Below are 21,475 nucleotides of genomic sequence, written 5' to 3'. Positions count from 1 at the left end.
GAACCTTCCGCCTTGGACCATACCCAAGAGCAGGGGTGCTGCAGAGAGCAGCTGAGAGGTAACCAGCCGGGTCCCTATTCCCCAGACTCAAATCCTGCCAAGAAAAACATTATTTGATCAACAAGTATATATTTTCTGCTGTGAGTCAGGCTCTGTGCTGGGCTCTGGAGACGATGAACAAATTAGACGTGGCTCCTGTCCTGATGGAACTGATTTATAGTCTAAGGGAAGAGGTGGAATAAAATCAGAGAAAGAATAATAATCTGAGAGGAGTGCTGAGAAGGGACTTGAGATCAGGGAAGACATCTCTTGACAAAGCAGCATTTAAGCCAGAATTGAGGGGAGGCAAATTAAGCTCGCTTTCGACCTGTATCCCAACAGAATCCTTAAGTCTTGCTCTTTGAACCTCGATTCTTAATAGCAGTTCTTCTTGGCCCCCTACCTTATCTCCCCATTTCTTTTTCTTCATATATGTAGCAGCCGAGTTCCAAATTCTTAGCTTCCTCCTGCAAAACTTTGGAAGACTATTTTCATATTTTCATCTGTGGACAGGGCCACCTCTTTCTTCACTTCTGTAAGAGGAATAGACTTTAATCTGAAGATCAGGGTCACAAAATACAAGACTGTTAGGAGCACTCCAGGCTATGTAAAGAAATCCAACTCTACCTATCACAAAGATTTTATTTCTAATTGATAAAAAAGTGTAAACACATTTAAATCACCTTGCTGTTAAGTGTGTGTACAGCAAACACGGCTCCCTTGCAGTGGTTGCCTTTATTTACCTCTAGGTTGATATTCTGCCATGTATACAGCAGTAGCTAGACTGTGCATTTGGGTTCAAGGCAGCATACTCTATGACTGACTGACCACGCTTGTCCTTATCATCTTAAAACTTCACTGTCCACAGGAACATAAGACTATGGCGTATACAGTCAGCTTTTTAGGTATATATATCTACACATTGTGCATATCCATCTAAATACACATGTGCTTCGAGAAAGGATGGGAAGAACAAAATGTTTAACTTTTTAAATTTCCCAAATTATCTACACTGAAGTAGTGCCACTTACATAAAAAAGGAGAAATTATACTGAATATCTCCCCTAACGATTCTAAAAACCTACTGTGTAACAGCCACACTTCTCACTTGCTTTATGAAGACCCCTACCACAATCATATTTTCCTTAAACCCACGTGTGATTTGGTATTATCTGCTCACATCATTCCAGCTTTCCTATCATTATATAATCATTCTTCTTATATTCCCCTCAAATCATTATTTCTGGACTTCTGGAGACCCTTCAAAGTAACACCAATGATTGATCCCATTTTTATGAGTACCTAGTGTGTATAATTGTTTATCTGATTGTTTGTAGGCTGTTGAATACTACACACAACTCTGACTCCCTAAGCATAAAAGATTTAGCTCTTTTGTGAAAAATATTCAAAGATTGCTTTCTTCAAAAGATCACCAAGCCAAACATTTGGCCATATTTTTATTTACTACATATACTATAAACATATACAATACATGCTACAAAAAAAACATTTTTAAAATTTAACTGTCAAGAAAGTGTATAGTGTTATAATACAATGGCACATGTTTCATATTTTATTTCAAATTGGTTTGCTTATCATCCATTTCAAACCTTTAATAGTGAAATGTTACTTATGGATAATTAAAATTATCTATTTGCATTATTAACAATAAACAATTCCAACAATTAATAAGAATTAACCATGTCAAATATTAGTATCCAAAAAAATGGGTTTTTGCAGAAATTATTATATAAAATATAGCAGCCAATTGCGGTTTATTTTGCTCAGTGACAATGTACATATGCACTTGAATAGGATTCTTGCATTTGCTTTTGGAAGATACTTATAAGAAGTCCTTTGAGTTCTTAAGGTCCAACAACTGCCAAACCCAGGCAAATCCAACCCAACAATTCATGTAATGGCTTTGGACAACCGATCACTGAGAAAGTCTTCTGATTTGGGTAGAGCTGCATGTTCCACCAAAATTACATATGATGAAAAGAGACATTACAAGCCAATATCAAGGTCAGAGGCAAAAAAAAAAAAAAACCACAAACATTCAAATCAGTTGTGACAAAGCTTTTCTACAAATATTTTAGATGTCACACTTTCAGGAAAACAAGATTCAACGTGTATTGGGTTTTACAGTATCTACGCTCTAACTGAAAATGTAAGAGTCGTCAGATGGAATTAAATCTAGTATTGCAAACCTGTCCATTCAACATTACTGAGCACCCACTATGTGCATAGCACTGTGCCAACATTTTACAAGTTGAGTATTAATGTCTTTATCAAGCACTATCTTAGTGTGAGGTAAAAATATATTAAATTAGCGTCAACTCATTAGTTTGCTTGTGGTAATGTATGTAATCCTGTGCCAGCTGGCTTCCCTGTGCCATATAATGAGCTTCTGCACACCTCGCATTCACTCTCACAAATCTGTACGCCGGCTGTGCCAGGCACGGTGCTAGTCACTGGGATATCATGATTTAGCATACGTTCAATGAATGCAAATTAATCTTCACCTAGGCAAAACAACTGGAAAAATACTTTTCTAAAATGAGGCCCAAAGCAAAGAACACGGTGTTTCTATTGGTCATATCACACCACAGACCAGTAAGTGCTTCTAGACTGGGAACTAAATTTGAAAAAGTTTCATATGGTAGTCTAAATAGCCTACATCATTTTTGGTCTCAGAAGTCAATTCTTTGGAGCACCTTACCCTATATAAACCATTCCATACTTAAAAGGGTTTGTAAACTAAACTTGAACATAAAGAAAAAGCGCCCCAAGTGAAGGCAGTTTATAACATCGTGTATTTCAAGCACTATTCTGGCCATATGAAACAAATACATAAGTAATTCATGATTGGTTCAAACATTTTTCAAAGCACTAAAACCCTATCCCCAAACTCATGTAATTTTAACTTGATTTTTATACAAGTTGTACATAAAGCAAAGGGCAGAATTTGGCCCCCCAACCATCCATGGAATATTCTAAGTGATTGGTCCTTCCACTCCAAGTAGAAGCTAAGAATTCCAAAAAGTCCCCTGACAGAACAATGGCACTCAGGAGAACGGCATGCTGGATCCCATTAGCCAGGAGTCCACCGAACTGTGGTAGCAATGTGAACCTACTATGACCCTTTGAGGGATGGCAGAGAGCTGGGAGTTTGGCTGTCCACGCAGTGAATCCAATACTGGCTTAAAGCTATGCACTGAATAAAGTGCTCTGCACATCCTGCTTATCATCTGGAATGAAAATAAACACTTATCTTGAGAATTAACCTATCTGCAGGTCTAGGGAAAAGGAATTACAAGGCTTGAAAGAATCCCAAGAAAAAGTATGAAGCACTGACTGGGAAGGAAGACAAATGCCTCTAGTAGTGTCCTCAGAATTCTCAGGATTTGAACTGTCAGAATGAGTCATACAATGGTCATGTTCCATAAATGAAAAAGCAATCCCACTGGGTACTATTCACACGTGCATGATTACTTCATGGGGTGGAAGGGAACAGTCTATTGCCATTTGACAGCATAGTTTCAGAATGAAAACCAAACCGTTGAATAAATCAGGGTAAGTGGTGTGCAACACTTCTCTCCCGTCCATCAGTTTTCCACAGGTTGATTTGTATTGCCTGAGAAAAGGGAGGCAAGATGCTGCTCCTTTCAGATACACTCAGGCAATGGTGCTACCACCTAAAACCACCAATTCAAAAGTTAACACACAAGCCCTCCAGTTTCGTACCCTGAATATGGTAAATAAGACCAGGGATGGAGTAGTTCAGTCTAAAAAAGATCACAGGCAACAGAATGCTTATATAAACTAGACTGCTTTGACATCTGTAAGAAAACTGTATAGATGGCAATTGGAAAAAAAAAAAAAGATTGTTCCCATCTGTCAGCAAAACTGTTTGTTGAGCTATACTCAGCTGAAGTCCTCATCGGGATTCTGTTGATCCAGCAGACGGACATGTGTGAATGGGAAGTGACCTCGTTTGCCATTACACTCCCCTTCCCACTGACCACTCACATTAATCTTCGTAACCTTTACCAGCTCACCGACCTGCAGGAGGAGAATAAGGACAGCACTTTATTTCCAGTTATGAATGCAAGCTGAAAAACTCCATTCTCTGGTTAGCCATACCCTGCCCATGTGATTGCTCTAGGACTGATATTACAGAAACGGCTATTTGCTGCCTCCCAAGCCCCAGCCACCAGACCGATTACTTATGGTTAATGCAGGCAAGAGGAAGAAGTGATTTTAGCAGTGCAGAGAAAAACAGAGTACAGAAAATAGGAGGAATGCTAGAAAATGAAACCTTTTGGAAAGTTCAAGGGTCTCTGGAACAGCAACCCTACCTAGGATGATCTATATGCCCTGTCTTTGTAGCCACTACTCTTAGCTTCCTGCCTGGTCCACACTGGCCCTCCCCTCTCTGGCATATAGCAGTGCAATTCCCCAGCCCACTCTTACACACACATCCTGGCCTGGTGTTGCTTGTAGAGCAGAAGACAATCAGAGGAAGCATACATCATCTGGTCCCAGAAAACAGAAGTGTTCCCATCACTGTCCTACCAAGGCAAGGCTTCCCCACTTGGTACAGGCGAAGACTCCAAATTCTATCAGCTCCCTGAAAGCCTCAACCTTCTTCAGCTAGTTTTACTTGGCAGGCCACTGCCTGCCAGTCCCCCCCACTACCCACCCCTAAGCAGGTACTGACAGACTTTGCTGCTCTCTCAATGCCACCTGGTACCTGTTCCTTAACAGTAGGAGGATATCGTGTTTCTGCTGTTACAAAAAGTTTTCCTGTTGCAACATCAAATATTTTTGACAATCTAGGATATACCTGTGTCTTAATATGAAACTTAAAAGATAAGGTGTTTGATGAATGGATTCACCCTGTAGCAAAGTATTTAACAATGGTGAGGTACGTTCCCAAATGCCACTAAAGAGCTTTATGACTATCCTTGAATTATCAACATCTGAGTTCTGCACACGCAAGTGGTTTCTAAACATTACTGTTCATTTGGTTTCATTAATAATGATATTTAACTCCCATCAAGTACTATAGTGCTTTATATAAAATCATTTTCTGATAATCATATAATCCTTCAAACAGGAATTCTTTTCATTTTACGTATGACATTCAGAACAACTACACGTTACACCTGAAGTCACAAAGCCAGTGACAGGGCTGAGATTTGAGCCCAGAAGTAGCCAGCCCCCAAGCCCATTTATGTTCTCCCACTGTATTAAGAACTTTCAAACTATGCCCCCCTAGCCCTGCAGGTTCCTTCCCTACGAAGGCCTATGGGCTGACTACCAGCCAAAGCCAACTCGTCTAGGCCAGGGCCTTCTCTTAAACCAGCCTGATCTCACTCACAGAGGAATTAGGTTACCTACTGACCTACCTACAGTTTCCTTAAGAATTATATGAAAAGCTTAGAGGCCTAAAGTGGCTGCAGGAATCATAAGATGCTGAGAAAAGGAAGAGAGAAACCATGGAATATTAGAGAGACAGGGATAAGATACAAGGGTGAGAAAAGGCAGCAGCTTGATGGGTTAATAATGAAGATGAAGGCTGATGGGGAAAGGTGAGGAGAGAGGAAAATGACACTGCGTATCTGTCTTTGCAACCAGATCCAGCTCCTACAGGCTCTAGCACCCAGGGTTCTGTTTATTCCCAGCAATCTTCCAATTCAATTCCTGATATCTGAGCAGGCCAACTATGACAAGTAAAAATTTTCAGTCTTTGTAGAGGAAGATCTGAACATCAAATGAGAATTTCTTTGGTGTTAAAAACAGTCTGGAAGATTTCTTCTTATATCCCCAATTCTAGTTCTCAAGACTACCTCGCTTGTTCCCATCTTTTAAAAATTCTTAACAGCATTACAAGAAGTTAGGCTCTATATAAACTCCATAACGTGTGACTATTCCTTAGTGAATTTTCCTCCTTCCTGACCTGTCAGCTACCTTTGACTCCCCATCCTTCTCTCACACACACACACACACACACACACACACACACACAACACATTACTGGAATTAATGCCCCTCCACCACTAGCCCCTTGCTATGTTACAGTAAACTTTACTAAGTGCAACGCTCTTCCCTCTCATTTTTATTATATACTCATGTTATACTCAAGTGCTATTCAGACAGCTAGACCCAGAATAAGTTCCTGACCTTAAGAAAGAAAAAAAAAAAACACTTAAAGGAATAGGTATGCTCGTGTCAAAAATTTAAACTGCCACTCATGGGACTTCCCTGGTGGTGGTCCAGTAGTCAAGACTCTGCTTCTACTGCAGGGGCACGGGTTCGATCCCTGGTTGGGAAACTAAGATTCCACATATAGGAAAATAAATAAATAAATAAATAAATAACCTTGCCACACATGTTAGATTCTCCTCCAGATGGGCAGTAAGTGGCCAGTTTCTTTTAAGAAGCTGGTCTGATGCCATCCCAGCTATCTGAATCCATCATTTTACTGATATTAAAAACACAACTAAGGGACATGAGGGAACAATCTGGAATGGTGAAAACATTCTATACTTTCATCTGGGTGGTTGTCACATAGGTATATATGCATATAAATTCACTGATCTACATACTTATATACTTAGGACTGGTACATTCTACCAAATGATTTCATATCTAAATAAAAAGGTGAAAAGAATGTTATGTTTCTCCAGCTTTTCTTTGTTGCTCAGTTGTGTCTGATTCTTTGTGACCCCATAGACAGCAGCATACCAGGCTTCCCTGTCCTTCACTATCTCCCAGAGCTTTTCTAGGTGTTTTGTAAAAGATGGGTCTTCAGGATACAAATTTAAGTCCACCATTCTACTTGACACCAAAACCCAGGTTTAAACACCTCTCTTTAAGACTGTCATTCTAAGAATAAGATTGTTGTTATTCTTAAGCTTTCAAAGTGCTGTCTCAAATCATGTCCCAAAGAGCTCTAAGCAGCGGGTAGTTAAAATGTGGACCATCCACCCGCTCCATGGCATCAGTACCACAAAACCACACTAGCTTCTCTACAAGAGAGCAAAGCCTTCTGCTCTGCCCTCAGACCATTCTTCCTGCAGAATTCTAAGTGAGAAATGAGTCAGGGCTCCCATACAGCAAGATGCTAGTAGGGAGAAGAATGAAGTGCAAGATAGGCCTTTGGATAGCACCAGGGTCATCTCTGATATACACTCTCTTGGTTCTAACTACAGAGAAAGACTCAGGAAAAGCAACCATCTTCTGGAACCCAGAATCGTTTTTTTACAGTTGATTAGGTTCTTGGCAGAAAAGTCCAAACATCAAGGGGTGAAAGAAAGGTTGGGTCATGACTCTGAAATGGTTCTGATTTTTAAATGGGTAAAAGAGGAAAGCTGTAAGCATTTAATAAGCTAATTAACCTGCCCAAAGTGGCCTTGAAGCACAAATACTTCGAGGTAGACCTTATTAAAATTAAATACCTATGCATAATACCCTATGGGTTCTTTCTCCTGAAATAGTCAAAGCACATAGGGAGTCCTGGGGTCAAGAACAGACAAGTCCCAAAGGCAAAAACATGACTATCTTTGAGAAAACATGCTATGGAGCCTGAGGCAGAGTGCAGGAGGGGATGGGGCAGTCTAGGAATATGGCACTCCACTAAGCGCAGTTCTTTCTCCAAGTCAGAAATGACACGGTAATTTGTGCTCCTCTCCCTGTTAGGCAACAACACTCTAAAGGAGAGTTCCCTCAGGCAAGACCAGGGAGGATCAGGGGGTGCACACAGGTTTGAAGATTGGTGTACTAATTCAAAGACAAAGAAAGTGAGACTGAGTGCCTGCCCTAGAAATGCTCCAATTTTAAGACACAAAGGAATGTACTTGCAGTAATAACTGTAGTTCTCACATTACCAATTTCAAAATTCACATTACAGATGGAAGAAAAAACTCATCTGCGCACTAATGAAAACGAAAGAACTTCTAAAGGACCTGAAGCACGACAAGGCAGTTAACCTTTCTTTTCATGAGGCAGACTTCACTAACACCTTGTAAAGGAGACACTGATGATGCTTTCACCACCAAGGTACTATTTTAGTGTTGAGTTAGTTCCTAGTCTCTCAACCCTATACCACACCCTCAGGAGTAAGTCTGCAAGTAAATCATGGCGTCATCTGTAAAGAGGACCGAATGTAGTTACTCTCTTTTCCTCACTCCCAGGGAACTTAATGAACACTCACCTTTACCAGTGAGTTCCAGGCATAATTAGAAAAAATATGAAGTCCAAATGGCATTAATTTTTGGTGTTCCCTAAATAGGAGACGGATAGGGTCAGATACCACTGAGCGACTTCACTTTCACCATGCATTGGAGAAGGAAATGGCAACCCACTCCAGTGTTCTTGCCTGGAGAATCCCAGGGACAGGGGAGCCTGGTGGGCTGCCATCTATGGGGTCGCACAGAGTCGGACACGACTGAAGCGACTTAGCAGCAAACAGGAGACACCAGAAACTGTGTGACCTCCCCTGCTGGCGCAACCCCAGGTGACTGCTTTTCTAGTTTCTATCCCTGCTATCTAAGAGGAAAGGCATCAATAGTTGCCAATGCTTCTTTGATCCAGATTTGCTGCATGATTCCTGTGAGCTCAGGGCAGGAAACACATATAACTAACTTTATGTAAATAAAGCCCGGGAAACCAAGTGCAGAGACAGACTACAAGGACCTTGTTTTCAAAGACTTTCAAACACACCAAGAACACATTTCAAGATCTGACTGAAGGAGGGAAAAAGGTAAGAAAACTACAGCAATCTAAGACAGGGCTCGGCAAACTGTGTGGCCCATGAGCCACATCCAGCTTGCTGCCTGTTTCTGTAAATAGCTTCACTCTAACACAGCGAGCTCATCTGCTGTTTTGTCTATGGCTGCTTTCTAGCTACAGTGGCAAACTGACAGAGGCTGCATGGCCTGTGAAATCCTTCACAGGAAAAGTCTGCAGATCCCTGATCTACAGAATAGGTAATATTTAGGGCCCATCTAAAATCTTTAAAATCAGTGAAGACAAGTGAGGCCAATTCAGTCTTAATGATTCACTTGCCTCAGAGACGGACTGAAGTGCACATGGCTCATATTCGTGGATCATTGCATGTCTTTGAGATTTAACTCGTAGGTACATTTCCTGATGTCAAGCAAAAGCACCACACTGAAGACAGGTGTTACCCTGACCGTAGTCCAAGTCCAAAAAGATCTTTCTGTAGCTCAACAACTGATAATAACTGAAACTAAGTTCCCCACCCTCTTGATGAGAGGTACATGGAACAGGTACATTTTAGCTCAATACAAGGAATTTTCTAAGAACTAGTACAGTCAACGAGACCCAAGGTTCCCAGACTGAAGAGTCAGAGGCACTGCCGCCAATTCTGAGGGGTCCCACCAAGTATTCTGTATTTTTGAGGGAAACAGAAATATCTGATGTCTGTTATGCCATGTGAACTACAAACTCAAAACTGTTAACAATTTTGACATCAGATTATACTACATCCCTTTCAAAGATGTCATGTCTTTGCAAAGCTGGGCTTTGGCAGTTGCTATGATAAAAAGTACCTTATGAAAATAAATGTGGAACAGGAAATGAAGGTGGCAATGTTCCACATGATCCCAAGGTTTGAGAAACTTTGCTATTTAATGGGGGGTTAAATAACTATTTTATTAAAATGAAAATATTCATAACTTTCAATTATGTTTATTATTTTTTCAAGTGGGTATGAAGTTATTATACATATAGCCAAGACTTGTCACGCAGTTCTTACACTTCCTAATCTCATTTTTTCTCTCTGGAACAAAGGGGAAATTAAGATCTTCATTTCACTTTTCCATATATAGGTCAAAAGGCCTAAATAACTTAAGGTTTCAGAGCTCTACATGGGGAGATGTAGAGTTAATATAGTCACTGCTGCATATAACCAGGGACTCATGGAACTTTACATCTTCCCTATCTGTGACCAGAAGAACAGGTTCACACCTAAGTCCACCTGAAAGGCTCCTTGGTTACTCAGAAGTCTTATCTATCAAAGGCAAGAGGCCAGGCTGAATCAGAAAATGGAAGTTACATGAATAGTACATTCCAAGATAATATGATTGTTCTGGACAGTCTACAGAGGCATGAAATAAACTTTAACACCTGCAATTTACAAGATAAGATTCACCACTATTCCAGCTCCCAAGGAGCCATGACTCATGAAACCAAAACCAATCAAATTGAAATCTCAGATCAAATCTAAGACCAAAAAAGTAAATGAGTAAATGGTGCCTCTGCACTGTTCTAGTGTTACTTCCAGTGTTTCTCCTTCAAAATACATTTGTTTAAAATCTCTTTATTAGAAGCTCCAGGATGGAACAGATGGTGTCTTCCTGGTTCGGTTACATTCCCCAGAGTTACAGTGAACCGAGGAATACCCCTACTTTGGTTGTTTGCTAGAATTAATCCCTTCTTTCCAACAACCTTCATTCCTACTAGAGAAATCTGATGGGTGGGAAAAGAGGAAGGAGTCATTGACTTATATTCTACTGGAGGACTCTGGTCACAGCAAATATACCATGCAGGAAACATCCATCTGTAAGGGGAGGACAGGTGGATCCTGAACATAAGTACAGAAACCCTTCCTTAAAAACAACCTTAGAGAGACACCGATATATAACACAGTAAAACAAAGTGGCTTTGACGGAAGTAAGAGAGGTGACCCAGAGCGCTGCATCCGCAGCTACCTTCTGGGAAATACTAGGAGTTTGGACCCTTACTATACCTGGGGCTCTGCCCACTTCTAAAATGCAATGATTTCAACATCAATTTCAAGTTAACTGTAAAACTTCTCCGAAATGTGCCTAGCTTGTCTACAGATCTCAATCTATAATGGGTCAACTACAGCAATGAATTTTTTTCTCATCAGAATGCGAAGGTCAGAGAGTCAGAGCTTCCTAATCTTATCTCCTGGCTTCATCTCCACAGGGACTAGGCATCAGCTCCTATGGAAAACCAGAGATGGGAAAGGAAACTGCCTCCCTGCACGGAGAGTATACATGAGGACACGCTGCCAGTTACACCACACAAAACTGACAGGAGGGCAGTATCACCACCACAAAACAAATAGTACCACAGATGCAATCTGGGCATGGTTGAAAAGGCCCCACTGTAGATCTGGACTCCTCATCTCTCCAACTAGTTTAAACAACCCATTCAATCCATCCCTTACTTTTTTCAATAAATGAATAGGGGTATCTAAGGTCTTTTTTAGCTTTAGATTTCTGTGATGCTAAACTAACATGATGTTTTCTTAAGTACATGAGGTGTTTTTAAAGTTATTATTTGGGGTATTTGTTCTAACGTGAAAGAGGCTATTGTCATCAGTCAACACATGTGGCTCAAAACTAATACCCAACCAAAAAAGGAAACTTACTGACATCACAAACCACTCTTCTACTTTAGTCTTTATTTCACAAGGTTTAGGTTTCACAGTAGGGGAGCAGCTCGACCATTCTGGAGCACTAAAGCTTCTAATTAAGGCAAGCATCGTTGGGGCAAACAATTCTGGGAAGTCCCTGATGGTCCAGTGGTTAGGACTCGGCATTTTCACTGCCATGGGCCCAGGTTCAATCCCTGGTTAGGGAACTGCTGCTGCTGCTAAGTCACTTCAGTCGTGTCCGACCCTGTGTGACCCCATAGACGGCAGCCCACCAGGCTCTCCTGTCCTTGGGATTCTCAAGGCAAGAACACTGGAGTGGGTTACCATTTCCTTCTCCAATGCATAAAAGTGAAGTTGCTCAGTCGTGTCCGACTCTTAAATCCTACAAACTGCTCAGTGAGGTCAAAACCAAACCAAACCAAACCAATTCTCTTTAAGAAAGGAATTGCAAGTGGAAGCAAAATTAATGTGGTAACTATTCTCTCCTGGGTATTAGCTAGCTATTTCCACACTCCAGCCCAGTGCTAACAGGGCCTGCAATAAATGTCGAGTCACAGCTGTCATGGGCACAGCACCATCTTGGCTGTTGCCATCATATGAACTTAAATGAAAACATGAAGCTAGAAACTTGTTTTCCTTATCCTCCAAATTCTAAGTGGGAAAAAGTAGTGTAACCTAGACAACATATAATTCCTTTCTCATCAAAAGCAGGACACAATACTTCTCAGTCACAACATGATCTCAGAATATACACATTTTAAAAGCACACGTTTTTTCAGTCAAACCTGTAGACCTAACCCTCCTTTGCACCCACTCTTCAGAATGCAAAAGAAAAACTTTAAATTCAGTAATATCAGACTATTTCAAATAAATTTCAGCTCACTGTACAGCCTTTTACTTAGGCAACTCCCACTCCTCAGTGTATAAGCATGATCCAAAGGATTTTAGAGATTTCCATTTACAAAAATATATTAATACTTTAGCCCCTTCTCTGCTAACCTGCCCCCCCACCTGAGTAACTTCAGCCTATGTTCATGAAATTTAGCTACTTGCTTAAAGTGATCATATCTGAAAGGCTCTGAAAGACAGGAAAGCATGCCACTTCTACACTAGCTTTTATGCTGAACCACTACCTCTGCATAACTCAGAAAGGGAGGGAGGGAAGGAGGAAGAAGAAAGAGAAGAGGTAAGAGACAAAGCTGTGAGTGCTAAGGATAAGAATAAATACAATGCAATGGTTGGCCAGAGGAGATGGGCTACCAAGGATAACTATTCACCAGTAAAAGGTAAAAATTTATTCCTCAGGAGGAACTGGTTTCTTGAGTATAAAATGCATCAAACAACAAAGACCAAGTAAACCTGCTGCTTCTTGGAATTAATACTTTTGGGTATCTATCTCATTATACCTTTACAAGTAATCAATGGTAAGAAACCCCAAGCCCCCTAAAGTAAAAACACATTTCTGTAAGAAAATTCATTTAAGTATTTTGATAGAGACCACTTATACTCAAATTTGTGGAGCCCACTTATTTCAGATAATGATAAACAGAAAGAAACAGATTAGAATGTAGATGAAAAAAAATATTTTAGGTTAATTCCTGTGAATTCAGGTGGTGTTATTAAAGAAGTCAAAGTATGGTTTAGTAAATCAATCAGAACATTCAGTTATACAGTTTTAAGCTTACTCATTCCAAAATAGGTTTTCTATAAAAAAGAGAAAACCCCACATTAAGTGCCAAGATCAGTACTTAATGGTAAAAGTACCATTCAACATCTATAACAATGTTACAACGCTGCTGCTTGTATTCAGCATTCCTACAAAGCTCTAAGAGGTCTGAAAGGGAGACCCTGTAGCAGATCTCTTCTTTCTACATTTTGCACATTATGTACCTCCAAAGCCAAGGCTGTCTTGTCGTAGGCATTAGGGACTCGCTTCTGGATTACCCTGGCATAAATGGGCCCATTCTGGAGGTTAGGGAGCGGAGTGTTGACGCTGGGTTGGGCATAGGGCCCAGGCTCCGGCCCACCCAGTGGCTGTGGGTGGGAACCCTCCTGGTTACCTCCAATCAGAGCCGATACTGAGGCGGAGGCAGGTCTATACTTCTCCACGTAAGGGACTGGAATCATCCCTCTCTTGCCTTCGCTGTCCTCCGCATTCCACCACTGCTCTTCAGGCTTATCCCGGATTCTCAGGATGTCTCCTTTCTTAAAGGGAAGATCTTCTTCATCATTCCCATTAAAGTCAAAGAGGGCTCGTACATACTCTGCCTCTTCCTGCCTGAGAATCACTCCACTACCCTGCCTGGATCTGGAAACTGGTTCTATCAACGTTGTAGTGTCCAAATAGTGTATTTTGTAGAATTCCAGTAAAGCAGGCAATGAATCAAATTCTTGATCTCCTATTCGGAGTCTGGAGGGACTCACCCCTAAAAAAAAAACAGAGCAGGGTATTATTGAAAGATATACTGGAGATGAAATGCAGATTTTAAGCATCTCCCCGCACATATTTACTCAATATTTAACCAAAAAGAAAGAGAAGGAAAAAAATAATCTAAATAACCCCTTCTCCTAACAGTAAACTAAAATCATACTTTGTAGCTCAAATGTTCCCTGGGAATAAAGTAAGCGATCACCACCTGCAGCAGAGAAGAGACAGAGGCTGTGATAGAGCAACCACGCCTGTCAGGACAAGCTCACATATTGGACCAAAGACAGAGCACCATGGAGACTTCTTGTTCATTCTACCAAAACGTTCTGTGGCTATTCGATTTACAGAGTACAAGGGTTCGAGGCTGTGTTAGTCTTCTTTTTCTTTTCAACCTCAGGAAATGTAGCAAGCTCTCCGTTTTCACAGGTCCCAGCAGCTATCCCAACAAAAGGCGGGATATTTTATTCTCAATTTTTCACTACTGCAAACAATGCTCTTACGAGTGCTTTTATTAATGAACATTTTTTATTACCTCCTTAGGATAAACTTCTTAAAATGCAACTGCTGGATCAAAGGGTAAGAACACTAAGGTTTACGTTGCCTGTCGTCCAAAAAGTTTTGATTTTACACTCGCACCAGTGGATTATGAGTTCCCATTTCCCCCATGTCCTTGCCAGAACAGCAAGGATGTCTCTTCTTAAATATCATCTTTGATTGTTTGATGTTTTTCACATTTATTGAATATCTGTACTTCTTTTGTGAAAATTACTTGTTCGAGTTCTTTGTTAAAGAGAGGGCCTAAACTACCCTCACCGCTCCTATTAAAACCAGTCAGTCAAAACAAAAACCTAACCAATCCATCTAAAAACCCTTTGCTGTTAATGCTGTGAAACAGGAACACTGCAGTAGCCCAGCTGTCTAAATTGCTTCGCCACTCTAAAAAAATGAGACCAAATTATTTTGTTCCGTGTTAGAAAACACTCTGTCCAGATAGACCAGAAAAAGTACATTTAAAATTCTCTCCTGGGGAGAGGTGAAGTGATAAACTTTGGAGGTTAACCAGAGGTCCTCAGTATAGAACGTATATTGATGAGTGACTTCTCTTTGCACCCATATGAAACAAAGGCCGAGCCTCAATTTAGAGGACAGATGCACATTTCTTACATTGCAAAAGTCCATCTGTGGAATTCATGGCTATAAACTAAAACAAGTTAATAGCCCACAGCCAGTAATGCTGGCTGTCTCTCTGACTCAAGATGTTGAAATACATGCTCATACCCAGGATTGTCCATCTATGGCAAACACTCCTCAGACACCAGCAGAATGCAACCCCAATAGTTCCAAGTACAGAGCTGGTGACTGGAGAGATGATTTTGGTTATGACCATACCAGAGCACAGTGGTGCTATATGCTGGAGTTTCTCTTCTCTAAACTTGATCACTGATGAGTAATTATTCCTATTCCAGCCTGGTAAACAAGGAAGACGCATGGCTACCTCATCCATCACCTCTAGGCTACAGTGATCCTTCAGGCCTGTGGAACTATGTGAAAGACAGAGTCAGTGTGAGCTCCAAGAAAATCTACTTTGTACTGCCTGGTCAAGAAAGCCTAAAGGGCAGAGTGGTAGGGAGAACCTTCACACCAGCAGAGAACCTAGCTTAGAAAGTTGTCCTGGTGACACCTAGGAAGAAAAGTTCCCTTCTTAGAATTCACCCAACAATACGCCAAGGTACAACTGCCAATATGGCTGTCACTAGTCACCCTTTAGGGACCGTGTCATTAAGTGTTAGACAATGAACATAACTCTCAAGTGAGGAAAATCTGTCCCCAGGTTTGACAAACTCACAGCATAGCTGGGCATACAAAGGCAAACACAGTGTGGCTGGTGAGCAAGGGGCATAGCAGCATGTTTCAGGAAGACATTCTTTTTCTCCCCTGGCATTCACTTCCAATTGGGGATGTACTCTTACAAAAATCAGTGGCAACAACAAGCTACGTTTTAAGATAGAACAAAATTACGATAAAAGAATAGCTCTTTCCATTCCTGAATGGTTCTTTCTTTCCTTCTTTCATTTTGCCCCATTGGGAAGCTTGCGAGATCTCAGTTCTCTGACAAGGAACTGAACCAAGATCCCAGCAGCGAAACCCTGGAGTCCTAACCACTGAACCACCAGAGAACTCCCTCTTTTCCTATCCTAATGACATTATAATTATTCCATAGAGGAATACCTGTTTTTAATACCTGTTTTTGTGTACTGCTGCAGCAGTTACATGTTTTATATATATATATATTTTGGCAATCAAGCTTCAGGAGAGGAGGGGGAACAAAATATACATACATAAGTTCCAGATAAGCCCAAACCTCACCACAGCCATGTGCTCCGGCTCCTTTTCCCTAGTTCATCTCTTTCCAACCACAAACAGCTAAAGCCAGGAAATAGAAGGGCGGGAAAGGAAGGAGACACAGTCAGTCAGTCTAGAGAACAGAACCAACAGCAGAGTTCTCATAGCTTGGACTTGGAAAACCTCACTGACTTGTTCTCCATCAAACCTGTGCTGGATTCTAAATGTGCAGTTATGAACATAGTCAGAAATCAAAATCAATGCAGTCTGAGCTATCTTTTAACCAAAAGAGTTGTACATGCTCAACTCATCACTTCCAAGCATGTCAGCCCTCAGGTTGCAACAGTTTTTACAATACCATTCCCTGAGGGTTTTATGAAGAACACCCGAGAGCTCTGTGGGCTAAACAGGCCAAGTCACTTCTGGCGTGGGCATCGCCACAGTGGCTCCATTATCAGTCTCTTAATCTCATACTTCCTCTCCTTTCTTCTCTCCTAAATTCTCATTCCCTCTCTTCTTTCTCCACTGCCTATGGTATTTATAGAGGTTCCTTGAACGCTCTTACCATCTGTCCACTACAAAGAACTAACAAGGCCACTGACTTCATTTGAGAAAGTATCCTGAAGAAGTTCTAAAAATGGTGGCTATCAGCATGTGACTTTGCAGATTCAGACTTACAAAGTTTGAAGAATTCAGGCTGTGGTATTTCTAGCTATCTGAATTGTTATTTAACTTTTCACAGGGATCTATACTAATAATAATAAAATTTCTAAAAGTAGCTGGTATATTATAGATGCCCAATAAAAGGCAAATGAGCTTAATATATATCCCCCAAACCTCTGAACACCTCTGCAAATTTTCAATTCTTCCCAAAGAAGATTCCACAGAATCTCAAGATGCTTCTCAAAAAGTGCTGTGGTCAGACTGGTTTGAAAAACCCACTATCCAATACCTGCCTGTCTAGAGTCACAATTTCACATGAACATAGGGAAGGCTTAGAGAATCCAGCGATAAACGCACTTTCTTTTACTACAGATTTTGGGGGGGGGGATCTAAAATCTTTAAGTAACTCACTAAAGAACTCCTCATAGAACCACTGAATATCTTTAACTCATTAAAGAGTGAATCATGAGGACCAGGTTTGAGAACCACAAGGATGAGCCAAACAAATGAAATAAATGCTGGATGTTCAAAAAGCCAGCAGTGGTTAAGAGGCAATCCCCTAGGATCTCCAGAAGTAGCCTGGCCCAGCACCACCTTGAAGAGGCAGCACAATCATCACCCTAGCATCTGCCCCCACCCCCAAAATGAGACAAGCTTTTATGTTCCCCTCACCCACTAGGGCCAACAGGTAGGAGGTTCTGGGCTGAGCGGGTAATGGAAGCCATCATCTTATTTCCACACACTGGATCCAAAGTTCCTTCATACTTCTTGATGCACCCCCACCCAGCACTTACTCCTTCAGACATGCTGTGAGCCTCTCAAAGCTGAGAATTGTTTTCCATTTTGCTTCAATTTTTCCCTCTCCACCACATCTGTTAATATACCTAATGCTAGTTCCATTCCTAAGCATTTAATATTTAAACTCATTTAACCCTTGAAATAACCCTGTCAGCACTATTTCCCCTCTTTCACTGATGAGGAAACTGAGGCAGAGAGAAGTTAAAGAACTTGCCTAAAGTTATATGAGCAGTAAGCAGAAGGTAAGGAAGGTTCAAACCCAGACTTCAGAACACAAGCTTTTAACTATTCTCCCAACTCATATTTACTGTTTTATTGACTGTTTATTGGACAAGGTCTAGTAAAACCTCATGTTCAAGAAGTAAAAACTAATGGATCAATCAACGATTGCAAAGTCTTCCCAAGAGGTACACCTGACAGAGTGTGACCGGTAGACTTGACCAAGCCCTGCCCTATGGCCCTGGGGCACAGTCGGGGGACTTCCAGGCAATGGCAGCACTGGCAGCCTGTGGGAGCTAAACACAAGTTAAAAACAAGCTAACCAGAAAAGGCTGAGAATATCTGGTCTATTTTGTTCATATACCTCTAAAATGTATATCTAAACCATTCCGTACAAATTCATCCTATGCATTATGTCCACAAAATACATTATATAATCCTAAACAAAAAGCTCATTTCCCATATTTAATCTGCCAAATAAGGTTATTAAAAACCTCTTCATCACTGACTTTAGATAGCAGATGCATACTGCCTGAGCGCTAAAGCCAGCTTCTTGTCATCCTTTCCTTTGGTCTTTACTTAGGCCATGCCACGCGGCATGCAGGATCTTAGTTCCCCAACCAGGGATCAAACCCATGCCCCCACAGTGGAAGCCTGGAGTCTTAACCACTGGACAGCCAGGGAAGTCCCTCCTTTCAGTCTATAAACAGAACCTGGGGCCCAGAACAGAGACAAAAGTGTTGAGGCTTCACACTGCACTGCTGGGATCTCAAAAGTAAACTGGCTTTGACCGAAAGCAGTGCAGTGTAACAGTGTCAGCTCTCAGGCCACAATTCCTAGGTTCAATTCTGGCTCAGTCACTTACAAGCTGTGTGACTTTGGGGCACTTTACTGTATCTCTGACTGTCAGTTTCCTCATCTATAAAATGGAAATAGTTTAATAAGTGGAGATCATAGTACTTTCCTCACTGGACTGTTATAGACAGTAAATGAGACAAGGCATATGACATACTCAGCAAAGTGCCTGGCACAGAATAACCAGTCAATAAATGTCAGCTATTAATATTGTATATGCCTCTCTAAAATTGAAGAAATTCTTCTGTGTGGTTTCAAAAGAAAAGAGCTTGATGGGGGGAGGGGGAGAACAAAGATTAAGTAATCTTTATAAAGACAGCAACTGAATAAATTGTCCTACGCAGAAAATAGGGTACATGGCAGAAACAAAAAGGACCACAATGCCCGTGAACCTTCCACACCCCAGCCACAAACTCTGGCAATCCTCACCTTCTCTCCTGGGCCAAAGATCTGAATTCATATCTGTTATGAAAAGGTGGAGCTCAACATTAAGCTAACAGCTGAGATGAAAGTTATTAACACCAAGACGTGGGGAAAGCTCAAACAAAGCTGTGTGTTAGTCACTGAGTCATGTCCAACTCTTCGCGACTCCATGGATTGTAGCCTGCCAGGCTCCTCAGTCCATGGGATTCTCCAGGCAAGAATACTGGACTGGGTTGCCATTTCCTTCTCCCGGGGATCTTCCCCACCCAGGGATTGAACCTGGGTTCTCCTGCACTGCAGGCAGATTCTTTACCATCTGAGCCACCAGGGAAGCCCTTGCTGCTATTTCCAAATTTTGCAACCAACAAAACACACAAAAGGTTGAGAACTTGAGTTTCAGTGACTGTTTGCCATCACGTCACTGCACAGTAATGCAAAACCCCAGACATCATGAAGGTGGTAAAAAGTAGAACATATTTGGTTTAGAGCAAACACACATTCCCACCTCATGTTATAACGCTATTAAACCAAACAGACTGAGAAAGACCTAGAATAATTTGTAAGCTTTACGATCCCTATGCTTTTTTTTTTAATTGGTATGTGTTAACAAGAGATTATCCCATTTCATTTCTGGTCAGAGAGAATAAACCTAAATTAGGACTCTCCTAAAAAAGTAAGTCTGCAAAGGCTGGTTCAGGAGTCTCCTAATTCAGGTGAGACTGGCCTGAATCTAGTCTCACGTGGTCAGGATTAAACTGCTTCCACCTGGAACAGCGAGGTGGCACTAAGACTCTCCGTACTGTTACACAGATAACAATAACCTCAGAATTACTCTGTATACCACAAATCTCAAGTACCAAGTGCACAAATCCCTTTAACAACTCCAGTGGCCTGGGTGAGTGTCATGTCTCAACCTTTAGCAAGGAAGATCCAGTGCAGATCATTTAAACTCTCAAGAGAGTCACTTCAGTGGGATCTGTTTTCAACATCTAGGAAGACTCAAGCCACAGCCCTCAACTTACTGAACAAGGAGAGGCCCTGGAGGACAAGACTGATAACGTTCAAGTCCAGGGAAAAATGAACTTCCATTCACTTTCAGGGGAGGGATTGTTTCCACTGGCTTATTTCTGAATTATTTCCTGAAATTAAAAAAAAAAAAATCTTTCCTCCACTGATTGCTTTGAAAACTATAACCCCCTCATTTTGGAGAACAGTCTCTGGACGCTAAGATCTCTTGGACACAGTCAGCCGGGTATCAGCTTATTCAGGGCTGGTCACAGAGGCTTTTCTTCTATAACCAAGGCACTTAGCTCACCACCTTCATTCTCCGCGGGGGAAGAGGAAGGTAAAAGTATTTTGGAAAAATGCCCAAGAAAGGAAAAAGCTGACCGATTTCCTGAGGGTGTCTCCATCCCTCTCGGCCAGTATGTGGTGACTTCCTACCAAAGGCCACCAGGGGAGTATAGCCAAACCCGGCTCTCCGACACTGCAGGAAATGTTTCAAGCCTAAAAAGCCACTTGTAGGATTATCGGATTCATTCCCGGCACCGCTGCCAAGTGATGCCCCCGCAGTGCCAACATCATTCTCAGCTCTTTGTCCCCACGTTGCCCGGCTCTGCTCGGGCGCTAGCCCCACCCTGGGGCCGAGGCAGTTCCCCTTCCCCTGGGCTGTCCTCCCAAGTCACACCCAGAGGCCTGGGTCAGCGGCTCCTCCTCCCCCACACACTCGCGCTGGTCCGTGGGAGCGAGCCCCGGCAGAAGCTGCGCCCCGGCCACGCTCACTCCAGCCCTGTGCCCACGTCCCTCGTGGGGGTGAGCTCTCGAGGAGCAGCCAGGCTGGGGAGTTCCGCGGCCCTCACCCCCGCCCGGGGCCTCCCGTCCCGTCCGTCCCTCACCGGGCGGAGGCTGGGCGGGCGACGGTGGCACCGGCGGGCGCGGGCCGCTGCTGTTGATGATGTAGTGGGAGACGCGCGAGTTCTCGGAGACGCTGAGCACATAGTCCCCGGGGCTAGTGCTCGAGTCCCGCACCAGGAACACCCCGTGCCGCTGGCCCTGCAACAGCGCCACCGCCTCCTGCCGACTCAGCCGCCCCCAGTACCAGCTACTCCGCTCCTCCGAGTCGAAGTTGCCCGCCATGGCCGCCTCCGCGCCTACACGCTGGGCCGCCGCCGCCGCCGCCGCCGCAGCCGCGCGCGCCCCTCCAGCCCCGGCCCCGCCGCCCAGCGGACCGGCTCGGGTCCCAGCCTCACAGCAGCGCCCGAAATGGCGGC

General features: G+C 42.4%; 1 protein-coding gene and 1 non-coding gene across 3 annotated transcripts; one reads left to right on the top strand and one right to left on the bottom strand.

Moving 5' to 3' along the window:
- Nucleotides 1-1,483: 1,483 nt before the first annotated feature.
- On the bottom strand, nucleotides 1,484-21,475 carry CRK (CRK proto-oncogene, adaptor protein). Of its 2 annotated transcripts, none has more exons than XM_086359812.1 (3): nucleotides 21,101-21,475; nucleotides 13,367-13,902; nucleotides 1,484-4,104 (listed from the first exon to the last, which is right to left on the bottom strand). In XM_086359812.1, the coding sequence occupies exons 1-3, from the start codon at nucleotides 21,339-21,341 to the stop codon at nucleotides 3,967-3,969; spliced, it is 915 nt and encodes a 304-aa protein (XP_086215938.1). In that variant the 5' UTR covers nucleotides 21,342-21,475; the 3' UTR covers nucleotides 1,484-3,966. The 2 variants fall into 2 exon arrangements, with proteins under 2 accessions (XP_086215938.1, XP_086215939.1); XM_086359813.1 differs by having other exon boundaries at nucleotides 13,537-13,902.
- TRNAE-UUC (transfer RNA glutamic acid (anticodon UUC)) lies at nucleotides 11,610-11,682 on the top strand. The gene has a single exon. It is a non-coding gene; the product is annotated as a tRNA-Glu (tRNA).

Source organism: Bos grunniens, chromosome 19 (genome assembly GCF_055505025.1).
Source record: "Bos grunniens cultivar Pamir isolate PY7600 chromosome 19, Bosgru_T2T1.0, whole genome shotgun sequence".
In the NCBI taxonomy this organism is placed as follows: domain Eukaryota; kingdom Metazoa; phylum Chordata; class Mammalia; order Artiodactyla; family Bovidae; genus Bos; species Bos grunniens.
Note: the sequence above shows the minus strand (reverse complement) of the source record. Positions and strands in the feature narration are given on the sequence as shown.

Coding starts and splice junctions, on each gene's coding strand:
- CRK (XM_086359812.1), bottom strand. CDS start 21,341: ATGGCGGGCAACTTCGACTCGGAGGAGCGGAGTAGCTGGTACTGGGGG. Junction 13,903..21,100: donor GCCCGCCCAGCCTCCGCCCG/GTGAGGGACGGA, acceptor TTTTTTTTTTAG/GGGTGAGTCCCTCCAGACTC. Junction 4,105..13,366: donor AGACAGCCTTGGCTTTGGAG/GTACATAATGTG, acceptor CTCCTCCTGCAG/GTCGGTGAGCTGGTAAAGGT.